At 42.6% G+C, this 21,826-nt stretch overlaps 1 protein-coding gene across 3 annotated transcripts in view; it reads left to right on the plus strand.

Moving 5' to 3' along the window:
- CLSTN3 (calsyntenin 3) overlaps positions 1 to 21,826 on the plus strand; it is a 141,398-nt gene that overhangs the window by 95,462 nt on the left and 24,110 nt on the right. For all 3 annotated transcript variants that reach the window (XM_056529207.1, XM_056529206.1, XM_056529205.1), the window contains 7 exons: positions 779 to 901; positions 2,674 to 2,869; positions 3,994 to 4,202; positions 6,180 to 6,329; positions 15,425 to 15,610; positions 18,185 to 18,454; positions 18,755 to 18,867. In XM_056529207.1, the coding sequence (XP_056385182.1) occupies positions 779 to 901; positions 2,674 to 2,869; positions 3,994 to 4,202; positions 6,180 to 6,329; positions 15,425 to 15,610; positions 18,185 to 18,454; positions 18,755 to 18,867 (1,247 nt within the window). The remainder of the gene's footprint in view (positions 1 to 778; positions 902 to 2,673; positions 2,870 to 3,993; positions 4,203 to 6,179; positions 6,330 to 15,424; positions 15,611 to 18,184; positions 18,455 to 18,754; positions 18,868 to 21,826) is intronic.

Genomic DNA, 21,826 nt, shown 5'->3' on the forward strand with positions numbered 1-21,826 from the left:
GGGGGGGGCAGACTTAAACAAGTTATATAATGGTCAGAAGTACCTTCATTACAACATAGTTATGGCTCAATACACAGCAGAGCAGTAGTATATTTTTTGGCTTATTGAAAGGAGAAGTCATGCCGACTCATGATGCAAAAACGTATCCCCAAAAGGCTCTCCCATAGAGATATATGGAGGGGGTGGGCAGCCCCCACTTTGCTCGGGGTCATTACGCTGTGTTCCCAGGAAGAGCCGGGGTCCCCGTACAGGAGATTGTGGGGGGGGGGGGGGGGGGGCAGCAGTTGGACTCCCTGCGATCTGAGACTACTCCTTTAACGATTATAACCACACCAGAAATCAAATGGTTTTTCTCTTTTAATACCAGAGCCCGACAAATACTCTTATTGGCCAAATTTAGGCCTCATGTACACTTTGGCTTAAGAAGTTTATTCTGATGGATTCATTGCAAATCTGAACTGTGTGACATGAGGTCGGAGTTGGATCACGATTGACCACTCCAATGACTTACGATTACCCATTGGTAACTAGATATGACAAGCTTTGTAGAAACTCAACTGCCCTAGCACACACTCAGAAGCAGCAGCATCATGGAGGACATTATAGAAACCAAAGAAGCTGTAGGAAACCTAAAGAACCATGGGGACATCACTGTTTCTCTTTCTTGAGCTTTGGTGAGATTTTAAGCTAGGACAACTTCTATACTGTAAAGATATGTATAATCCTGTATCTTATAAACCTGCTTCATGTACTAATATTACATAACATCTATTCCTAGGTAACAAACACAAACCATGGATGGAAGCCCAGTACCAGGGGATCATCATGGAGAACGACAACACAGTCTTACTCAACCCACCTCTCTTCGCCCTGGACAAAGATGCTCCATTGAGATATGCAGGTACGGTACTGCTCTGGTTATTGGGGGTTGATGCAGTACTGGATGTATGATCTAGAGTGGGGATCAAAAGTTTGGGCCACCCAGGTAAAAATTTGTATCAATGTGCATAAAGAAGCCAAGGAAAGATGGAAAAATCTCCAAAAGGCATCAAATTACAGATTAGACATTCTTATAATATGTCAACAAAAGTTAGATTTTATTTCCATCATTTACACTTTCAAAATAACAGAAAAAAAATGGTGTCTGCAAAAGTTTGGGCACCCTGCATGCACTGCCCCCTTTGGAAAGCTGAGACCTGTCAGTGTCATGGATTGTTCTCAATCATCATCTGGGAAGACCAGGTGATGTCCATCTCAAAGGTTTTAAATGCCCAGACTCATCTGACCTTGCCCCAACAATCAGCACCATGGGTTCTTCTAAGCAGTTGTCTAGAAATCTGAAACTGAAAATAGTTGACGCTCACAAAGCTGGAGAAGGCTATAAGAAGATAGCAAAATGTTTTCAGATGTCGATATCCTCTGTTCGGAATGTATTTAAGAAATGGCAGTCATCAGGAACAGTGGAAGTTAAAGCAAGATCTGGAAGACCAAGAAAAATATCAGACAGAACAGCTCTCAGGATTGTGAGAAAAACAATAAACCAAAACCCACGTTTGACTGCACAATTCCTCCAGAAAGATCTGGCAGACACTGGAGTTGTGGTACACTATTCAACTATAAAGAGATACTTGTACAAATATGGTCTTCATGGAAGAGTCATCAGAAGAAAACCGCTTCTACATCCTCACCACACTTTGCAAATAAACATATAGACAAGCCTGATGCATTTTAAAAACAAGTTCTGTGGACCGATGAGGTTAAAATTGAACTTTTTGGCCGGAATGAGCAAAGGTACGTTTGGAGAAGAAGGGGAACAGATTTTAATGAAAAGAACCTCTGTCCAACTGTTAAGCACGGGGGTGGATCAATCATGCTTTGGGGTTGTATTGCAGCCAGTGCCACAGGGAACATCTCACGAGTAGAAGGAAAAACTGTTTCAATAAAATTTCAGCAAATTTTGGATGCTAACTTGATGCCATCTGTGAAAAAGCTGAAGTTAAATAGAGGATGGCTTCTACAAATGGATAATGATCCTAAACACCCCTCGAAATCCACGGGGGATTACATCAAGAGGCGTCATGGCCTTCACAATCTCCTGACCTCAACATAATTGAAAATCTATGGATAGACCTTAAAAGAGCAGTGCGTGACAGACAGCCCAGAAATCTCAAAGAACTGGAAGACTTTTGTAAGGAAGAATGGGCAAAGATAACTCAAACAAGAATTGAAAGACTCTTGGCTGGCTACCAAAAGCGTTTACAAGCTGTGATACTTGCCAAAGGGGGCAGTACAAGATACTATCACTGCAGGGTGCCCAAACTTTTGCAGACACCATTTTTTTGTTTTCTGTTATTTTGAAAGTGTAAATGATGGAAATAAAATCTAACTTTTGTTGACATATTATAAGAACGTCTAATCTGTAATTTGATGCCTTTGGAAATTTTACCATCTTTCCTTGGCTTCTTTATGCACAATTGCACAATAATAAAATTTTTTACCTTGGGTGCCCAAACGTTTGATCCCCACTGTATTGCAGTGAACTTTAACCTGTGCCTCTACAACTGTTCCAAAACTACAACTCTTGGCATACTAGCTGTCAGCCAGAAGGGCCATATGTTATAGACACTGATCTATAGGATTGTATTTCTAAATGAATTTCATTGCTTATCGCAGGCGAAATATGTGGGTTCCGGATTCATGGAGCTGGAACTCCCTTTGAAGCTGTGGTTCTAGACCGAACAACAGGTGAAGGTCTGATCCGAGCGAAGGGTCCGGTGGACTGTGAAGCCCAGAGAGAGCACACCTTTACCATCCAGGCACATGACTGTGGAGAGGGACCAGACGGGAGCAACAGCAAAAAATCTCACAAGTAAGTGTTCTCCATGTGTGCACCAAAGTGTAGGTTAGTACAGGGGTCAAGTGTGGGAACTCACCCAAGATTTCCACTCAAGGACTTGTCCTGCAGGACTCCTGCTAATGGGAACAATGTTCCTGCTGTGGAATAAGTGAAGGAACTCAGTTCCCATGTGTTCCTGCAGGACTTGAGCCCTGGGCTAGTATCTCCCCAACATGTGCCTCACTAGCTGTTGTAAAACTGCAACTCTCGGCATGCTCTGACAGCTGAAAGCTGAAAGCTGTCAGGGCATGCCGGGAGTTGTAGTTTTGCAACAGATGCAGAGCCACAAGTGGGAGAATACTGGTGTCGTTGATAGGCCAAGATCACTTGAAGATCTTCTGAAGGCTTGGTCACTTCAAGCTTTCCTTTAAAGGGGTATTCCGGCTTTATACATCTTATCCTCTATCCAAAGGACAGGGGATAAGATGTATGATCGCAGGGGTCCCGCCGCTGGGGACCCCCGCGATATCTGTGCAGCCCCCGGCATTCTGTCTTGGGCGCTGCCTCTGAGACGGGGACATGATGCCACGGCCACGCCCCTAGTGATGTCACACCACGCCCCCTCCATTCATGTCTATGGGAGGGAATGTGATGGCCCCGCCTCGGAGGCAGCGCCCGGCACAGAATGCTGGGAGCTGCACCGAGAATGCGGCGGGACCCCCTGCGATCATACATCTTATCCCCTATCCTTTGGATAGGGGATAAGATGTATAAAGCCGGAATACCCCTTTAATTCCTTCGAAATTCTGGGTGTAGGAGCCCTAAATAGGGCCAGATGCACAAGTGAGGGTCATATAGGGTCAGATGCACATGCCCACTGTACCTGATGTCCATCTAGGGATCCTATCCAACCAAAAAGAGATGAAGAGTTGTCCGTGTATATGTGTGACTCTCTTATGAAGTCTCTTCTTGGTAACTCCCATAGACTTCAGTGGAGAGGGCCATGGACCTGCACACTCAACTTTCCTACATACAGCTGCTATAAGAGGTCAGGTGTTGTCTTAGTTCTCGCGGTGACCTATGACCTCTGGCAACCCCACAGTGATAGTTTGTCTTAACTATCTCTTACTGTCTTCCTTCTACCATGTCTTCAACAGAGCCACGGTTCATGTCCGAGTCAATGACGTCAATGAGTTTGCCCCCGTGTTTGGTGAACGGGTCTTCAGAGCTTCAGTCACTGAGGGTCGTATGTACGAACGGGTCCTCCGGGTGCAGGCGTGGGACCAGGACTGTTCTCCTCAGTACAGCCAGGTCTGCTTCTACCAGATCCTCACCCCCAATGTGCCCTTTACAATCGACAATGATGGTAAGTCTGTGGCCAGATGATCTTATCAGTAAGCGAAAATTCTACCTCCCTCTTCTTTTCCTGTGTCATGAATAGGTTTTGTTGTTCTCTGCTATCAGCCATTTTAGGGGGGGGGGGGGGGGAGGGGCTCCCTGTTAGGTTCCTCAATGACAGCAAAGCTTCCTCCCTACCCGGTTCATAAAATATTGCCCTATGGACAGCTTCACCAGAGCCCAATAATAAAAAAATGTTTGCGCCATATTACAGCCACATGTCCTGGCCCAACCTATAATAATGAACCAATACTACCCTTCCCAAAGTCGGCTCAAGCACATAAAATAATGTATAAGGGGTTAAGAAAAAAGCAATATATCCACCTATAAGCGCAGTAGGTGCGCACACAATTAACCCCAAAGAAGATATAAGAAAGAATGCATAAATAGTTACAAATATTTTATTGAATTAATATAGACATATATTATTTTTGCAACAAAGTAAAATAAAATACAATACACACATGGACAGAATAAAATCAATATAGTATATAAAAAAAGATATATATGTAATGTGATATAAAAAATATATGACGTTGTCCTCTGTCAAGTGATTTCTGTGAATTTTCTAAATAAAGAACAAGCTTTTATCCGCAAGCCCAGCGCTGGACAATCCCTTTCTTTCATAAAATATATATATATATATATATAAATAGGGGAGACAGGGGAAGGAGTCCAATAGTAATAGCAAAGATAGCAAATGTATATATTAATTTATAGGTATATAAAGTAGAGCTGGGGCGAGTCCTGTACTTTGTATGTATCTGTTGCTATTCAAGTTTTCGCACTGTCACTTTTCCACTTTGGTTTATTTAGATATATGTTTTGGCACTAGTGCACTTTATAGTTAAAGGGGTACTCCAGTGGAAAACGTTTTTTTTTTTAATCAACTGGTGCCAGAAAGTTCATTACTTCTATTAAAAAATCTTAATCCTTCCAGTACTTATTAGCTGCTGAATACTACAGAGAAATTTATTTTCTTTTTGGAACACAGAGCTCTCTGCTGACATCATGACCACAGTGCTCTCTGCTGACATTTTAAGAAATGTCCAGAGCAGCATATGTTTGCTATGGGGATTTTCTCCTACTCTGGACAGTTCTTAAAATGGACAGAGGTGTTGGCCACAGTGCTCTCTGCTGACACCTCTGTCCATTTTAACTGTTTAACTTCTTGGCACCAATTGATAAAAAAAAAAAAAAAAAGTTTTCCAACGGAGTACCCCTTTAATGATCATTTAGCACAAATTTTTAGGTATCATTGTTAGTGTTGTGCTTCCTTTGTCACTTTTGCACTTCCATTTGTTTTTTCCAGTGTGCAGCAGTCTGTGTCTTTATATACCTATAAATTATATGTGCTATTACTATTGGACTCCTTCCCCTGTCTCCACTATTTATTTATATATATATATATATATATATATTTATATATCACATTACTTATATATTTTTTAATATACTATATTGATTTTATTCCGACCTATAATAACCCAAAGTGACAGCTGTAAGTCAGTTGATTGTTGGGATATGGATACAGAAATGCCTCCATTCTACTCTCATGTGAATCCTGCCCCCCAAAAAACGGTCCTTGATTTATTCTCTTCTGTCAAATGGAGAAAACCAATGTGACCGCCATAGGCTTATCTTTCCCAAGCTCCTTTATGACACATAAGATACATCTCCTGCTCCAGTAGTTCCGTGAAATTAGTCACATCTGAGGATTTCAGGGTTCTGGGGAAGCTGGGTGACATCAAATCAATGAACTGGATATCTAGCTGCATACTATGGATTTGACTTGCAGGAATCTGAGAAAGCCATGTGACCTCCTTTAGTGTCCAGCCATGTTAGCTGGCACCCAGCTTTTGCAGAGGCCGAATTTTTGAACGAATGCTATCAGTTGTATTGAAGGAAATACCTGGATTGCTTAGTCGGCCATGTTTGTTGACAGGTTATATAAAGAATACGCAGCCTCTGCAGGCCAGCGGTGAGCGCGTGATCAGGTTTACGGTGACGGCATATGACTGCGGGAAGAAGCGAGCCGTGGAGGATGCTGAGGTGGAGATCCAAGTGAAGCCCACCTGCAAACCCAGCTGGAGAGGTAACGCCATAGGGCTCTGGTATTTTATAATACTTGTATACTATTTTGCATGTATTATGACTTTTGCAATGTATAAATTGCTATTTCTTATGTTGGAAAATCGATGTAACATATGTTCCTGTTACCAGGTTTGATCAGACATAGAGAATCAAGTGGCAAAGAAAACTGGAATTGTTCAATGTCTATAAAAACCTTTATTGGTCTACAGAATAAAATATACTGCCCCCAAAATATTCACACAATTTATTGCCAAAAGGGACCATAAAACAAAACCAAGAGGTCACCCCTGCTGCTTTTTGCTCACATTATATCCCAGAAACAAATGAAGTAACGTGACATCACGCAACGTGGGATTATGTGACATCATATGATCAGTCATTAGTGTCCCCTCATCTTTCCTTGTCACAATCATTACTGTCCCGTCATCTCCCCCTTGTGTGTCAGTCATTACTGTCCCCTCATCTTCTCCCTGTGTCACAGTAATTAGTGTCCCCTTATCTTCTCCCTGTGTGTCACAGTAATTAGTGTCCCCTTATCTTCTTCCTGTGTGTAGCAGTAATTAGTGTCCCCTTATCTTCTCCCTGTGTGTCACAGTAATTAGTGTCCCCTTATCTTCTCCCTGTGTGTCACAGTAATTAGTGTCCCCTTATCTTCTCCCTGTGTGTCACAGTAATTAGTGTCCCCTTATCTTCTCCCTGTGTGTCACAGTAATTAGTGTCCCCTTATCTTCTTCCTGTGTGTAGCAGTCATTAGTGTCCCCTCATCTTCTTCCTGTGTGTCACAGTAATTAGTGTCCCCTCAGCTTCTTCCTGTGTGTCACAATAATTAGTGTCCCCTCATCTTCTTGTGTGTCACAGTAATTAGTGTCCCCTCATCTTCTTCCTGTGTGTCACAGTAATTAGTGTCCCCTCATCTTCTCCCTGTGTGTAACAGTAATTAGTGTCCCCTCATCTTCTCAATAATTAGTGTCCCCTCACTTCATCCTGTATGTCACAGTAATTAGTGTCCCCTCATCTTCTCCCTGTGTCACAGTACTTAGTGTCCCCTCATCTTCTCCCTGCGTGTCACAGTAATTAGTGTCCCCTCATCTTCTCCCTGTGTATCACAGTAATTAGTGTCCCCTCATCTTCCTCCTGCGTGTCACAATAATTAGTGTCCCCTCATCTTCTTCATGTGTGTCACAGTAATTAGTGTCCCCTCACCTTCTTCTTGTGTGTCACAATAATTAGTGTCCCCTCATCATCTCCCTGTGTGTCACAGTAATTAGTGTCCCATCATCTTCTCCCTGTGTGTCACAATAATTAGTGTCCCATCATCTTCCTCCTGCATGTCACAATAATTAGTGTCCCCTCATCTTCTTCATGTGTGTCACAGTAATTAGTGTCCCCTCACCTTCTTCTTGTGTGTCACAGTAATTAGTGTCCCCTCATCATCTCCCTGTGTGTCACAGTAATTAGTGTCCCATCATCTTCTCCCTGTGTGTCACAATAATTAGTGTCCCCTCATCTTTTCCCTGTGTGTCACAATAATTAGTGTCCCCTCATCTTCTTCCTGTGTGTCACAATAATTAGTGTCCCATCATCTTCTCCCTGTGTGTCACAGTAATTAGTGTCCCCTCATCTTCTTCCTGTGTGTCACAGTAATTAGTGTCCCCTCATCTTCTTCCTGTGTGTCACAGTAATTAGTGTCCCCTCATCTTCTTCCTGTGTGTCACAATAATTAGTGTCCTCTCATCTTCTTACTGTGTGTCACAATAATTAGTGTCCCCTCATCTTCTTACTGTGTGTCACAATAATTAGTGTCCCCTCATCTTCTTCCTGTGTGTCACAATAATTAGTGTCCTCTCATCTTCTTACTGTGTGTCACAATAATTAGTGTCCCCTCATCTTCTTCCTGTGTGTCACAGTAATTAGTGTCCCCTCATCTTCTACCTGTGTGTCACAGTAATTAGTGTCCGCCTCCGTTTCCGTCCTGATCCCCATTCTGCCTCCGGTGTTCATCAGCGGAAGTCTTCGATAGGTGCTTCGGCGTTACATGAGCAGATGTCACATGACCACAGTAGCCAATCAGCAGCCTCGGTGGTCACTCTCCGTACTCCCTTTGTTCGGAACGTGACTGATCTTGTAACACCAGAGTGCCCACCGCATGTAGAACGAGGGATCAGCGCGGGAATCGGGGCCAAGGTAAGTGAAACAGTTTTTTGTTTTTTTTAAGATGGACAATCCTTATTGGAAAGGGCTGACAAAAATCTGGGCACCACCATGAGACTCCTAGTTGCCATGGTGACCAGGGGCCTGGGATTTGTCAAGCCCGGCCTAATAGCATTCACTCAATCCATAGACATAATGGTTGTTGTGGACTTTATGTTATACATGGGACATATGTGGAGCACAGTGGAAAGCGCAAAACTGTAATGTCATTGGGGCTTATTCATCAGATACGAAAAAGTTCTGGGGGGGGGCGAGATTTATGGCACTGTTTATAGTAAAGCAACCAATCACAGCTCAGCTTTCATTTTACCACAGCAATATGAGAAATGGAAGCTGAGCTCTGGTTGCTATGGGCAACAGAGAGAGTCTTACTATAGGATATGTTTATGCCTCCCAATTTTCAAGATGTCTGCTGCTTTGTTAAAATGCCTCTTATTGACATCATGGCCTGTTATTAGGGTCCGGAGGACAATAGTGACTTTCACTATTTACGCCAAGAACAATAGGGCATTGACCCACGAGGACAGTGATGCCCTGACACATGAGGTACTGGGACAATGTCGCACTAATGGGTATAAATAACTGCTGATACGTGAGGACTTTCCCTTATTAACTCTATAATGGGCACTGTACGGTGACATAACCAGTTATGTGGGCCCCAGGGAAAAATTAAGGAACCGCATGTTTTGGGCGCAACCAATGGTGGAGAGGCTGTAGTGATAGGGAGAGGATAGAAAGTCTCACTGACTAGTACACTATTTACCAACTAGGGAACCTACAGCTGTTGCACAACTACAAATCCCAGCATGCCCGGACAGCCTTTGGCTGTCCGGGCATGCAGGGAGTTGTAGTTGTGCAACAGCTGAATAGTGTTGGGCGCGAATATTCGCATTTCGAATTTTTATCGCGAATATGGCAAATTCGTGAATTGGCGAATATTGTGAATATATTTGCTATATATTTGAAATTACCAATATTCGTTTTTATTTAAAAACTTCCAGCTTGTGGTCTAAAGAATGCTCCAATACTACTTACTGTGTGAGACTGTGGAGCGCGAATATTTCGCATATTCGCATATTCCTTCTTTTAGCTTGTGGGCCAATGAGAATGATGCAAATTCACTTGTCAGAGTATTCCCACCCCTTCACAAAATAAGATTCCTCCCAGCAGCGTTCTTATGCAGTTTCATATTCGATTACGTGAATATGCAACGAATACGCAAATACACAACGAATATGACGAATACGCGAAATTCACGAATATAGGACGAATTTTCCCGAAATATCGCGAATTTGAATATGGCCATTGCCGCTCATCACTTCAGCAGAGGGCAGCCTGGTTGGGGAACACTGGACAGCACATTTTGGGGGTCCTGTAGGATACGGTCTAAGGCTGTGTTCACATGATGTTGACTTGTTGCGGATTTGTTGCAGATTTGCTGCAAATATGTTGCAGATTTGTTATAGATTTGTTGAAGATATGCTGCGGATTTGTTGCAGATTTGTTACAGATAGGCTGCAGATTTGCTGTGGATGCGTTGCAGATTTGTTGAAAATTTGTTACAGATTTGTTGAAGATTTGCTGGGAATGTTGCAAATTTTTTTGAGGATTTGCTGCAGATCTGTTGTTATGGTTTTGTTGCTGAATTGTTACAGATTTGTTGCGGATATGCTGCGGATATGTTACAGATTTTGAAATTACATTGGAAAAAAAGCAAATCCGCAACAAATCTGCAGTGTATGAACATACCCCAAAAGCTGCCACAATACAACTGTATATACCAGTGTGTACTACCAGTGTGTTCAGGATAAACCACTACTGCCTCTTGTGCACTATACCATGGCCACATGACATCACGATAACTGCCAACAGCGCTGCCGGTGATGTAAAGTATTTTCCAATCTGTGAAAAGTGCCATACGCATGCGCGAGTCTACGCTATTAGCGTAGGCTACGTTAGTAGCGTAAACCTGCGCATGCGGAGTAGTAAATTTAGCTTATTGGAAAATACTTTAGATCATAGGCTTACGTTAATAGCTTATCTCTTAGCGTAGCCGTGGAAAAACCTAGCGCGCATGCGCAGGGTTTTTAGCGTAAGTTACGAAATTAGCTAAGAGATAAGCTATTAACGTAAGTCTATGATCTAAAGTATTTTCCAATAAGCTAAATTTACTACTGCGCATGCGCAGGTTTACGCTACTAACGTAGCCTACGCCAGGTCTATGCTAATAGCGTAGACTCGCGCATGCGTATGGCACTTTTCACAGATTGGAAAATACTTTACATCACCGTCCATGTGACTGTGACCTCACAATATTGCGCTGTAGCTATAGAATGTAGACCAGGGACCCTAAACCTCTATTTTTCACAAAGTGTATTTTGGGACAGACTCTTTTGCGCTACTTGCTAGTGGATTGATTTTGAAGTGTTTAGTTGAAGACTCAACATGAGCAAGAGAAAGAAGATAACATTTTCTTCTTCAGAGGATGAGGAGGACAGTGCCCCAAAGCGGAGAGCGGGCACAGTGGCCGTGCCTATATCTACATGGAACCGCCTTATGGCATACCTTACACAGGAAGGGAAGGACAACATGGCCAAAGAAAATGCCAAGAAACAACGTGATGGAGAATCTGGGGATTTTCTTAAATCAAGTAAGAGATCCAGTGATGACTCCAGATGTCCTACAGGAACATGGCCAGAAAAAAGAAATGGCCAGAGAAAGAGAGACTGGGTAGATATGGACTCTACATCACTGAAGGATGATGGCCCCGGCCCCATCAAGAAAGACAAGGTGAGCATCCTTATTGAAAAAGAACTTCATTATGAGAATATTCCAAAAACACCAAAGGCGGAGCAGCCCAGGAAATCTCTGCTCCCGCTAACAGTGGACAAGTTCACCTTCCACCATTCCCTAGGACAAGGATACTTTGGTAAGGGGATGTTTGCAACCGACTGTGTACGGGGGGAACGCATGGCCATCAAATCGGTGGAGAAGAGAGCCCTGCTACATATGTCTAATGGTTTGGTGAAGAGGAAAGTGCTAGAGCTGGCTCAGGAGAACATCTTCTTGGTGCACGGGTACGGAGCCTTCGATACACAGAATTACATCTATTATGTGATGGAACGGGTAGGTGTTGGGACTCTCCATGGATATCTGACTAAAGTGCCATCGCCAACTTTAGGGATTGTAAAGTTTATCGGTGCTGAACTTGTTTGTGGACTGCAGTTTATTCATTCTAAAGGCATCATATACCGAGACCTGAAGACAGAGAATATCTTACTGACCAGCAGGGGGCACATCAAGATTGCAGATTTTGGGCTTGCCCTGGACAATGTGTTTGGAAAAACACCAGGCAGAGATATTATGTCAACCCCTGGTTTGGCTGCACCCGAAATTATATTGGGTCAACCATATGGCTCTGGTGGGGACTGGTTTGCCTTTGGGGCAATAATGCACCTGATGTTAACGGGAAAAACCCTTTCTGTGGAAAAAGTCTTGTACAAGTGGAAAGAAACATCTTAGAACGTCCTGTAAAATCCATCTGGTTTGGACCTTTCACTGGGGACTTCTTAGCACGGCTCTTATGTAAAGACCAGTCACAGAGATTAGGGGAACATGGAGACATCCGCAATCATCCCTTTTTCTTCTCTATAAATTGGCAGAAGTTGGAAGCTGGCAAAGTGGAATCTCCAGTCATCACCAATCACGGTTCCTTGGAGTCATACACAACGCAGAGGATCCCGGTGCCTTACGGTGAGATATGGAAAGAGCCCATCCCGGAGATGTTCCAGCAAGTCTTCAATAGTGTGCCATTCGTGTGTTCTGCATGGGCAGAGAATTACCACAATGCCCCTATACATCCAGACGCTTTACCAACATAATAAAAATCTGTAAAAATAACAAAGTGCCATTCTCTGATTATAGGAACTGAGAAGATGCAAAATCATATATATTTGTGTGTGAGAAGTAAATTTTCTATGCATGATAATACCATATACCTCTACATCAGTGGTCTCAAACTGTAGCCCTCCAGATGTTACAAAACTTCAACTCCCAGCATGCAAATATAATACTAGACATATTACCATTATACTGTAATTCTCCAAACCCAGTATACTGAGACCAATATTACCAGGAGAAAATAATACCGCCAAACCATTCCCACTACCATTACCACTACATAATGAGAAATACTGCCATACTATTACTGAATGAAAAACCACTATAAAAAGACCAATAATCCTCCCATACACTGACCCATATACAGGTAGATACCAGCATTACACAGGCTCTGCAGACCATATAAGTGATTAGAATGCAGTTACAACCAGTGATAACAGGGGGCGTCTTCTCTGACTTTCTTTTTCTTCTCCATATGGAGACTACGCCATGACTCCTCTCCATAAAATCTGCCACTCCATAAAATCTGCCACTCCAGCACCATTCTAATCTCTCTACAAACCACCCACCTGTATTGCCTCACACAGTAATAGTGCCCACTTGTGCCCCCATACAGTAGACAGACACCCTCTGTGCCCCTATAAAGTACTTAGGCCCCCTCCATGTCACCATATAGTATTAGGGCCTTACATCCAAATATTAATAGACTTCCACATAGTGCCCCCATAGTACACACAGACACGGTTCACCCATCCCTATCACAGCCATAACCCCCCGACTACTTATCATACAATACCTACCTCTTTGGTACTATACAAACCAAGAAAGTGTTTATGGAAAATACTTAAGGCTGGGGCAAGGATTTTTGCCACCCTAGACAAAAGCTAACTTTGCTGCCCATTGACTCCGCCCATTGGCCTGCCCTTTCATAAGCCCCACCTCACTACTGGGGTGACACACTGTAACAAACCTCCTTCTCATATAATCTCCTTACTACATGCGTGACACACAGTAACAAACCTCCTCCTCATGTAATCTCTTACTACTGAAGTGACACACTGTAACAAACCTCCTCCTCATGTAATCTCCTTACTACTGGGGTGACACACTGTAACAAACCTCCTCCTGATGTAATCTCATTACTACTTGGGTGACCCCTTCCTCGTGTAATCTCCTTACTACTGTGGTGACACACTGTAAAAAAAAAAACTCCTCCTCATGTAATCACTTTACTACTGGGGTGACACAGTGTAACAAACCTCCTCCTCATGTAATCACTTTACTACTGGGGTGACACAGTGTAACAAACCTCCTCCTCATGTAATTACCTTACTACTGGAGTGACACACTGTAACCAACCTCATGTAATTACCTTACTACTGGGGTGACACACTGTAACAAACCTCCTCCTTATCTAATTACTTTACTACTGGGGTGACACACTGTAACAAACCTCCTCCCCATGTAATTACCTTACTACTGGAGTGACACACTGTAACAAACCTCCTCCTTATGTAATTACTTTACTACTGGGATGACACACTGTAACAAACCTCCTCCTCATGTAATCCCCTTACTACTGGGGTGAAACACTGTAACAAACCTCATGTAATCTCCTTGCAACTGGAGTGACACACTGTAACTGTAACAAACCTCCTCATGTGATCTCCTTACTACTGGGGTGACACACTGTAACAAACCTCCTCATGTAATCTCCTTACTACTGGGGTGACACACTGTAACAAATCTCCTCCTCATGTAATCTCCTTACTACTGGGGTGACACACTGTAACAAACCTCCTCATGTAATCTCCTTACTACTGGGATGACACACTGTAACAAACCTCCTCCTCATGTAATCTCCTTACTACTGGGGTGACACACTGTAACAAACCTCCTCATGTAATCTCCTTACTACTGGGGTGACACACTGTAATAAATCTCCTCCTCATGTAATCTCCTTACTACTGGGGTGACACTGTAACAAACCTCCTCCTCATGTAATCACCTTACTACTGGGGTGACACGCTGTAACAAACCTCCTCCTCATGTAATCTCCTTACTACTGGGGTGACACACTGTAACAAACCCTCTCCTCATGTAATCTTATTACTGGTGGTGACACACGGTAACAAACCTCCTCCTGATGTAATCTCATTACTACTTGGGTGACCCCTTCCTCATGTAATCTCCTTACTACTGGGGTGACACACTGTAAAAAAAAAAACTCCTCCTCATGTAATCACTTTACTACTGGGGTGACACAGTGTAACAAACCTCCTCCTCATGTAATTACCTTACTACTGGAGTGACACACTGTAACCAACCTCATGTAATTACCTTACTACTGGGGTGACACACTGTAACAAACCTCCTCCTTATCTAATTACTTTACTACTGGGGTGACACACTGTAACAAACCTCCTCCTTATGTAATTACTTTACTACTGGGGTGACACACTGTAACAAACCTCCTCCTCATGTAATCCCCTTACTACTGGGGTGAAACACTGTAACAAACCTCATGTAATCTCCTTGCAACTGGAGTGACACACTGTAACTGTAACAAACCTCCTCATGTAATCTCCTTACTACTGGGGTGACACACTGTAACAAATCTCCTCCTCATGTAATCTCCTTACTACTGGGGTGACACTGTAACAAACCTCCTCTTCATGTAATCTCCTTACTACTGGGGTGACACTGTAACAAACCTCCTCCTCATGTAATCACCTTACTACTTGGGTGAAACACTGTAACAACCCCCCTCAGCATGCCCTGACAGCCTTCGCTTGTCAGGGCATGCTGAGCATTGTAGTTTTGCACCACTGACAAGTCATGGGCAGTAGTTTGTGGTGAGGACAGGTCCAGACTTCTCTTTATACATCCACTAATCTCTATGGACCATGGGATCTGTGTATTTTCCCACTGTTTGTAGGGTTATTATGTTGCTTATTCACACACCTCTGTTTTGTGCCCCTACAGGCTGGAACAAGCGCATCGAGTACGTCCCTGGCAGCGGCAGCCTGGCCTTGTTCCCCACCATTCACCTAGAGACCTGCGAAGAGCCAATCTGGAGTATTCAGGCCACAGTGGAAATCCAGACCAGTCACATTGCCAAGGGCTGCGACCGCGATAACTATTCAGAGAAGTCATTACGCAAGCTGTGCGGTACGTCTGTCAGCCTTGTAATACAATGCTCGTGGGGCTTGGAGATAAAACCTATAATTCCCTCGTATTATTTTGTTTACTGGGCACCACTTACATGCCTGCCAATAGTGTAATAGCAAAAAAAACAAAAAATAAAACACAAAAAACAATGCAGGGTTGTATCTGGGACCATGGGGGCCCAGGTAAAGTTAAAGGGGTATTCCAGGAAAAAAAACTGTTTTTTTTTTTTTATATCAACTGGCTCCACAAAGTTATTTACAGATTTGTAAATTACTTCTATTAAAAAATCTTAATCCTTCCAATAATTATCAGCTGCTGAAGTTGAGTTGTTTTTTTCTGTCTGGCAATAGTGCTCTCTGCTGACATCTCTGCTTGTCTCAGGAACTGCACAGAGTAGGAGAAGTTTGTTATGGGGATTTGATTCTACTCTGGACAGTTCCCGAGACAGGTGTCATCAGAGAGCACTTAGACAGAAAAGAACAACTCAACTTCAGCAGCTCATAAGTACTGAAAGGATTAAGAAGTTCCTGAGACAGGTGTCATCAGAGAGCACTTAGACAGAAAAGAACAACTCAACTTCAGCAGCTCAAAAGATTAAGGTTTTCTACTTTTCTACTGAAAAAATTAAGATTTTTTAATTCAATTAATTTACAAATCTGTTTTACTTTCTGGAGCCAGTTAATTTATATATATATATATATATATATATATATATATGTGTGTGTGTGTGTGTGTGTATATATGAAGTTTTTTCCTGGATAACCCCTTTAATGCTTTAGAAAAAAAGAAAACATGTGGCACTTACAGTGTGTCTCAGATGTGCCTGCTTGGACTTGCAATCCACCGCTACGAGCAGACACACTGCAATGTGAGAGTCGCCGTGCCGTGTACTTGCTCACAACACGGCCGCTCCCCCTGCTACCTGAGCTAGGCCGAGAGCAGCTGCGATGTGTGCGAGTATACTGCGCATGCGCGCGGCGACTCACACATCGCAGTGTGTCTGCTCGTAGCAGCGGATTGCCGCTCCGAGCAGGCACATCTGAGACACAGTGTAGGGGTCCATCATCGGCAGATCCGCAGCCTTAAATACACTGTGGATCCGCCCGTATATATTGTGGGAGATTAGCTCTGTAGAGCCAGTCAAATAGTTGCAAAATTGCAGTCAGAGACAAGGACGTTGAGTTAATATTTTTCAGTAACAAAATGAATCCAGTCTTCACACTCATAAACAAATACAAAATAAATCCTGCTTGTCCAATGCTAACTACACAGAAATCTTTCCTATCTAAATAGGTGACTTACTACCAGCCACCCAGCAAAATAGTCATCAATGATGTGTTACTAACACCAAGCATGTGTCCCCTTTAAAGAGGTACTCCGGCGCTTAGACATATTATCCCCTATCCAAAGGATAGGGGATAAGATACCTGATCGCGGGGGTCCTGCCGCTGGGGTATCCTTTGGATAGGGGATAAGATGTCTAAGAGCCGGAGTACCCCTTTTAAGGCTGCCCACCTCTTATCAGAGTTCCTCACAGCTTCTCAGTGCAGACTTGGCTTCTCCTTTTGTGAGCCCACGATTATTCTACTTCAGCACCTGTGCTGACTTGGGGCAAAGCTGGAAAATCTGGACTCATCCAGGAAGGGGCATGAAAGGCCCCACTATCAATCTTGTCTGTCATCACATAAAAATCCAGGCCCCATAAAAGGACATAGGGGTAGAGTCATCAAAATTTGTGCTAAGAAAAAGTTGCCCAGTTGCCCATTGCAACCAATCAGATTATTTTCTTTCAATTTTGAAAAGCCCTCTGAAAAATGAAAGAAGCGATCTGATTGGTTGCTATAGGCAACTGGTAAACTTTTCCTCTGAACAGGTCTTGATGAATCTCTCCCATATTCCCTGGAAAGCTAAGTCTTACCAGGGATTTTAACTATTTCCCAGATTCCCCATCTCTAATGCACTTCCTGAAACCCGGTATCCATATAGGACCGGTACCGTGAGGAAACCTAGCGATCCCCGACCACTTCTTGTCACTGTCTTACAATGTATATCCTTTTTTCTTTAACATGAATTGTTGAGGGTTTAAAGGATCCAAGCTTCCAAGGATATCTGTTTTTTGCTTTACATATGATCTATAGGAGCCTGATGTTATTTGTGTGCAAATACAAAAGCATTGAAAACTATATAACAGAAGAGTGCCACCATTGGTGAAATGAAGTATTACACAGTTCCTATTAAAATGAATGAACTTTCACATCCTTTACAGGATTTGCGCTGCTTGTGCCAACTCCCTTCAAGGAAAGTTCCAAGTCTTACTTACACATTAATGGCCTATCTGACACCAGGGGCCCATATTGGTCATCAATATGAAGGGACGTGGCACTTCAAGCCACATAACCCTCATTCTTTAGCGCCATACTGTGGCTGTGCCTAGTACTGCAGCACTTGAATGGGACTACTCGAGGGCCCACTGAAGAAACACTGATGCTCTATCCTATTCCAGATAACACTCTTAGACCAATCTCCCCCAGCGTGTTTTTGCTTTTGTGTTTAAACACCTCTGCTTGCTTTTAGGAGCTGCCCCCGGGGACGTTGACCTTCTACCCCCATCAAGTTCGACATACAACTGGACCCACAGCCTTCCGGTACAGGACACTCAAGACAGTAGCCCGGTCTTTTGGTTCAATGGTTCTCAATCAGTGGAGGTTCCTCCTGGGCGGTTACCTGCAGGGGGTGGAGCCGCTGATCACCTGACTCTCTCTTTTTGGCTGAAACATGCAGGGGGCAGTGGAGGCAGAAACGGAAAGGAAGAGGAGGTGCTGCTGTGTAACACTGTCCAGAATGGTAAGAGCATAAGATGGTGGTCTCCAGGGGTGTGGGCTTAGGGAGTGCACTGATACTGGAGGGACCCAAAAACCCCTCTGCTATATAAGAAGACACCATAGTTATAAGTGGGCCCACAAGCTTCAAGTTGTGCCTTGGTGGCTCTCCAGCTGCAGGCTGTCAGGGCATGCTGGGAGTTGTAGTTCTGCAATAGTTGGTGGATCACAGGTTGGGCATAGGGGACTGTGGAAGCCATAAATGTCTACAAGATTTTTATGTTGTTACTTAGCCTTTTTTTCACACCTCCTTTTGCACCCGCAGACGGCAGCTTCTCACACTACACCCTGGCCGTTCACGGCTGTCGGATCTCGTTCCTGTACTGGTCCCTCCTGGACAGCGCTCACCCTGTCAAGTTCCTTTGGAAGCTGGAACAGGTAACACTATAGAATTGGGGCTTTATCCAGACAGTGGGACAGAAAGGTAAATGAGATTTAATATACAGTGATATATTTCCAACCAGCCGTTGACTGTCTGGGAGTTGACATGCTGGGAGTTGTAGTTTTGCAACAGCTGGAGGCTCGCTGGTTGGAAAACACTGGTATAGTATATGGTGCAACATTCCGGGAGTTGGAGGATTGGTTGGATAAATACCGGCCATTGCATATAAATACCGTTAGGGTGTCCAAAATACCGGCTGTGCCGGTAGAATACCGGCAAGGTGGCAACCCTACCCTGTCCTAATGACATGAGTGGACTGCTTTCCACAAGATCAGTGCTTTCCTGAAATGCTCTGTGCTGCTGAGGAACTCTGCTCCTTCCATTATATAATTGCCAGTCGGTCTCTCCATTTCATGACCTCATGACACATCCTTCTCATTACTAACATCATCAAGAGCGTTTAGGTCACAGCCCACCCCCATATTCTGAAACTCTTTTTTATTAGAAAAATGCAAAACAAAACAAAACAAGCTTAAAGGGTACCTCTCATCAAACTTTTGATATATTTTAGATTAATGAATGTTGAATAACTTTCCAATAGCATGTTAATGAAAAATATGCTTCTTTCTATTGTATTTTTCCCGATCAGTCCTGTCAGCAAGCATTTCTGACTCATGCTGGAGTCCTAAACACTCAGAGCTGCCAGCCTGCTTTGTTCACAGCCAAACAGGCTGTGAACAAAGCAGGCTGGCATCTCTGAGTGTTCTCCTTTGTGAACAAAGCAGACTGGCAGCTCGTAGTGTTTAGGACTCCAGCATGAGTCTGAAATGCTTGCTGCCAGGACTGGTAGGGAGACCCCTAAAGGTCATTTCTTCAAAGTGGAAAATTAAATAGAAAGAAGCATATTTTTTAATAACATGCAATTGTAAAGTTATTCTGCATACATTAATCTATAATATATCAAAAGTTTTTTTGATGAGAGGTACCCTTTAACCAGCTATAACATAAAGGTGAAATACTGTAATACCAAAAACAAAACCCCTGCCTAACTGGCCAGCCCTGCTTTACTGAAATATGCCTACTTTCCTAACCAAACTATCAAATCAACACACTCACACATACACTGAAAATAAACATAAAAATAGCACAACTTGGCTATGAGATATAAACATAAAATTTAGCACTACCCGGCTAAAACTGAAAACCATCCATATTCAGGAAACATACAACAAGAAAACAAAACAGAAAGCACACCACTGCAAATTATTTTTCCTTCAATAAAAATAATAATCATCATATCACACACGCATTAACTTACAAAAACTAGACCAAATTAACTGAATCCTCATCCGGGACTAACGAAAGTACCAAAGAAAACATAACAAAACTATCAAATCAACACACTCACACGCATACCGAAAATGAACATAAAAATAGCACAACTTGGCTTATCAAAATATAAACATAAAATTTGGCACTACCCTGCTATAACTCAAAACCATCCATACTCGGGAAACATACAACAAGAAAACAAAAACAGAAAACATAACCAGCACAATACTGCAAAAAATAAGGATTAATCAAATCACACATGCATTCACTTACCAAAAACTAGACCAAATTAACTGAATCCTCATCCGGGACTAACGAAAGTACCAAAGAAAACATAACAGATACTCCTCTGCTCTATTAACCCCTTGGGGACCAAGCCCATTTTGACCCTAAGGACCAGAGCATTTTTTGCAATTCTGACCACTGTCACTTTAAGCATTAATAACTCTGGGATGCTTCTACTTTTGAATTGATTCCAAGATAGTTTTTTCGTGACATATTCTACTTTATGTTAGTGTTAACTATTTGTCCATTCTTGCATAATTTCTTGGTGAAAAATGTGAAAATTTCATGAAAATTTAGCATTTTCCTAAATTTGAAACTCTTTGCTTATAAGGAAAATAGACATTCCAAATAAATTATATATTGATTCACGTATACAATATATCTGCTTTATATTGGCATCATAAAATTGACAAGTTTTTACTTTTTGAAGATATTAGAGGGCTTCAAAGTTCAGCAGCAATTTTCCAAATTTTGATCTTTATCAGGGACCAGTTAAGTTTGAAGTGGATTTGAGGGGCCTTTCTGTAAGAAACCCCCCATTATGGACCACATAATGAAAAGTGCATCCCTCAAAGTATTCAAAATGACATGCAGAAAGTTTGTTTTACAGGAATAGCAGCAAAGTGGAGGAAAAAAAAATCTAAATCTAATTTTTTAACAATCATGTGCTTGTAGCCCCCTTTTTTTTTTTTACGTTTTACAAGGGGTAAAAGGAGAAAAAGACTCCAAAAGTTGGTAGCCCAATTTCTCTTGAGTATGGCAATACCTCATATGTGGATGTTAAGTGCTCTGCGGACGCACAACATGGCTCCGGAGGGAAGGAGCAGCTTTGCGATTTTGGAATGAGAATTTTGCTGAAATGGTTTTTGGGGGGCATGTTGCATTTAGGAAGCCCCCATGGTGCCAGAACAGCAAAAGAAAAAACCCACATGGCATACTATTTTGGAAACTACACCCCTCAACAAATGTAACAAGGGGTATAGTGATCCTTAAAGGGGTATTCCAGGCAAAAACTTTTTTTTATATATATATCAACTGGCTCCGGAAAGTTAAACAGATTTGTAAATTACTTCTATTAAAAAATCTTAATCCTTCCAATAGTTATTAGCTTCTGTTTTCTGTCTAACTGCTCAATGATGATGTCACGTCCCAGGAGCTGTGCATGATGGGAAAATATCCCCATAGGAGCTGGACAGTTCCCGGGACAGGAGTCATCAGAGAGCAGTTAGACAGAAAACAACAACTCAACTTCAGAAGCTAATAACTATTGGAAGGATTAAGATTTTTTAATAGAAGTGATTTACAAATCTGTTTAACTTTCCGGAGCCAGTTGATATA

Source organism: Hyla sarda, chromosome 7 (assembly GCF_029499605.1).
Source record: "Hyla sarda isolate aHylSar1 chromosome 7, aHylSar1.hap1, whole genome shotgun sequence".
Classification (NCBI taxonomy): Eukaryota; Metazoa; Chordata; class Amphibia; order Anura; family Hylidae; genus Hyla; species Hyla sarda.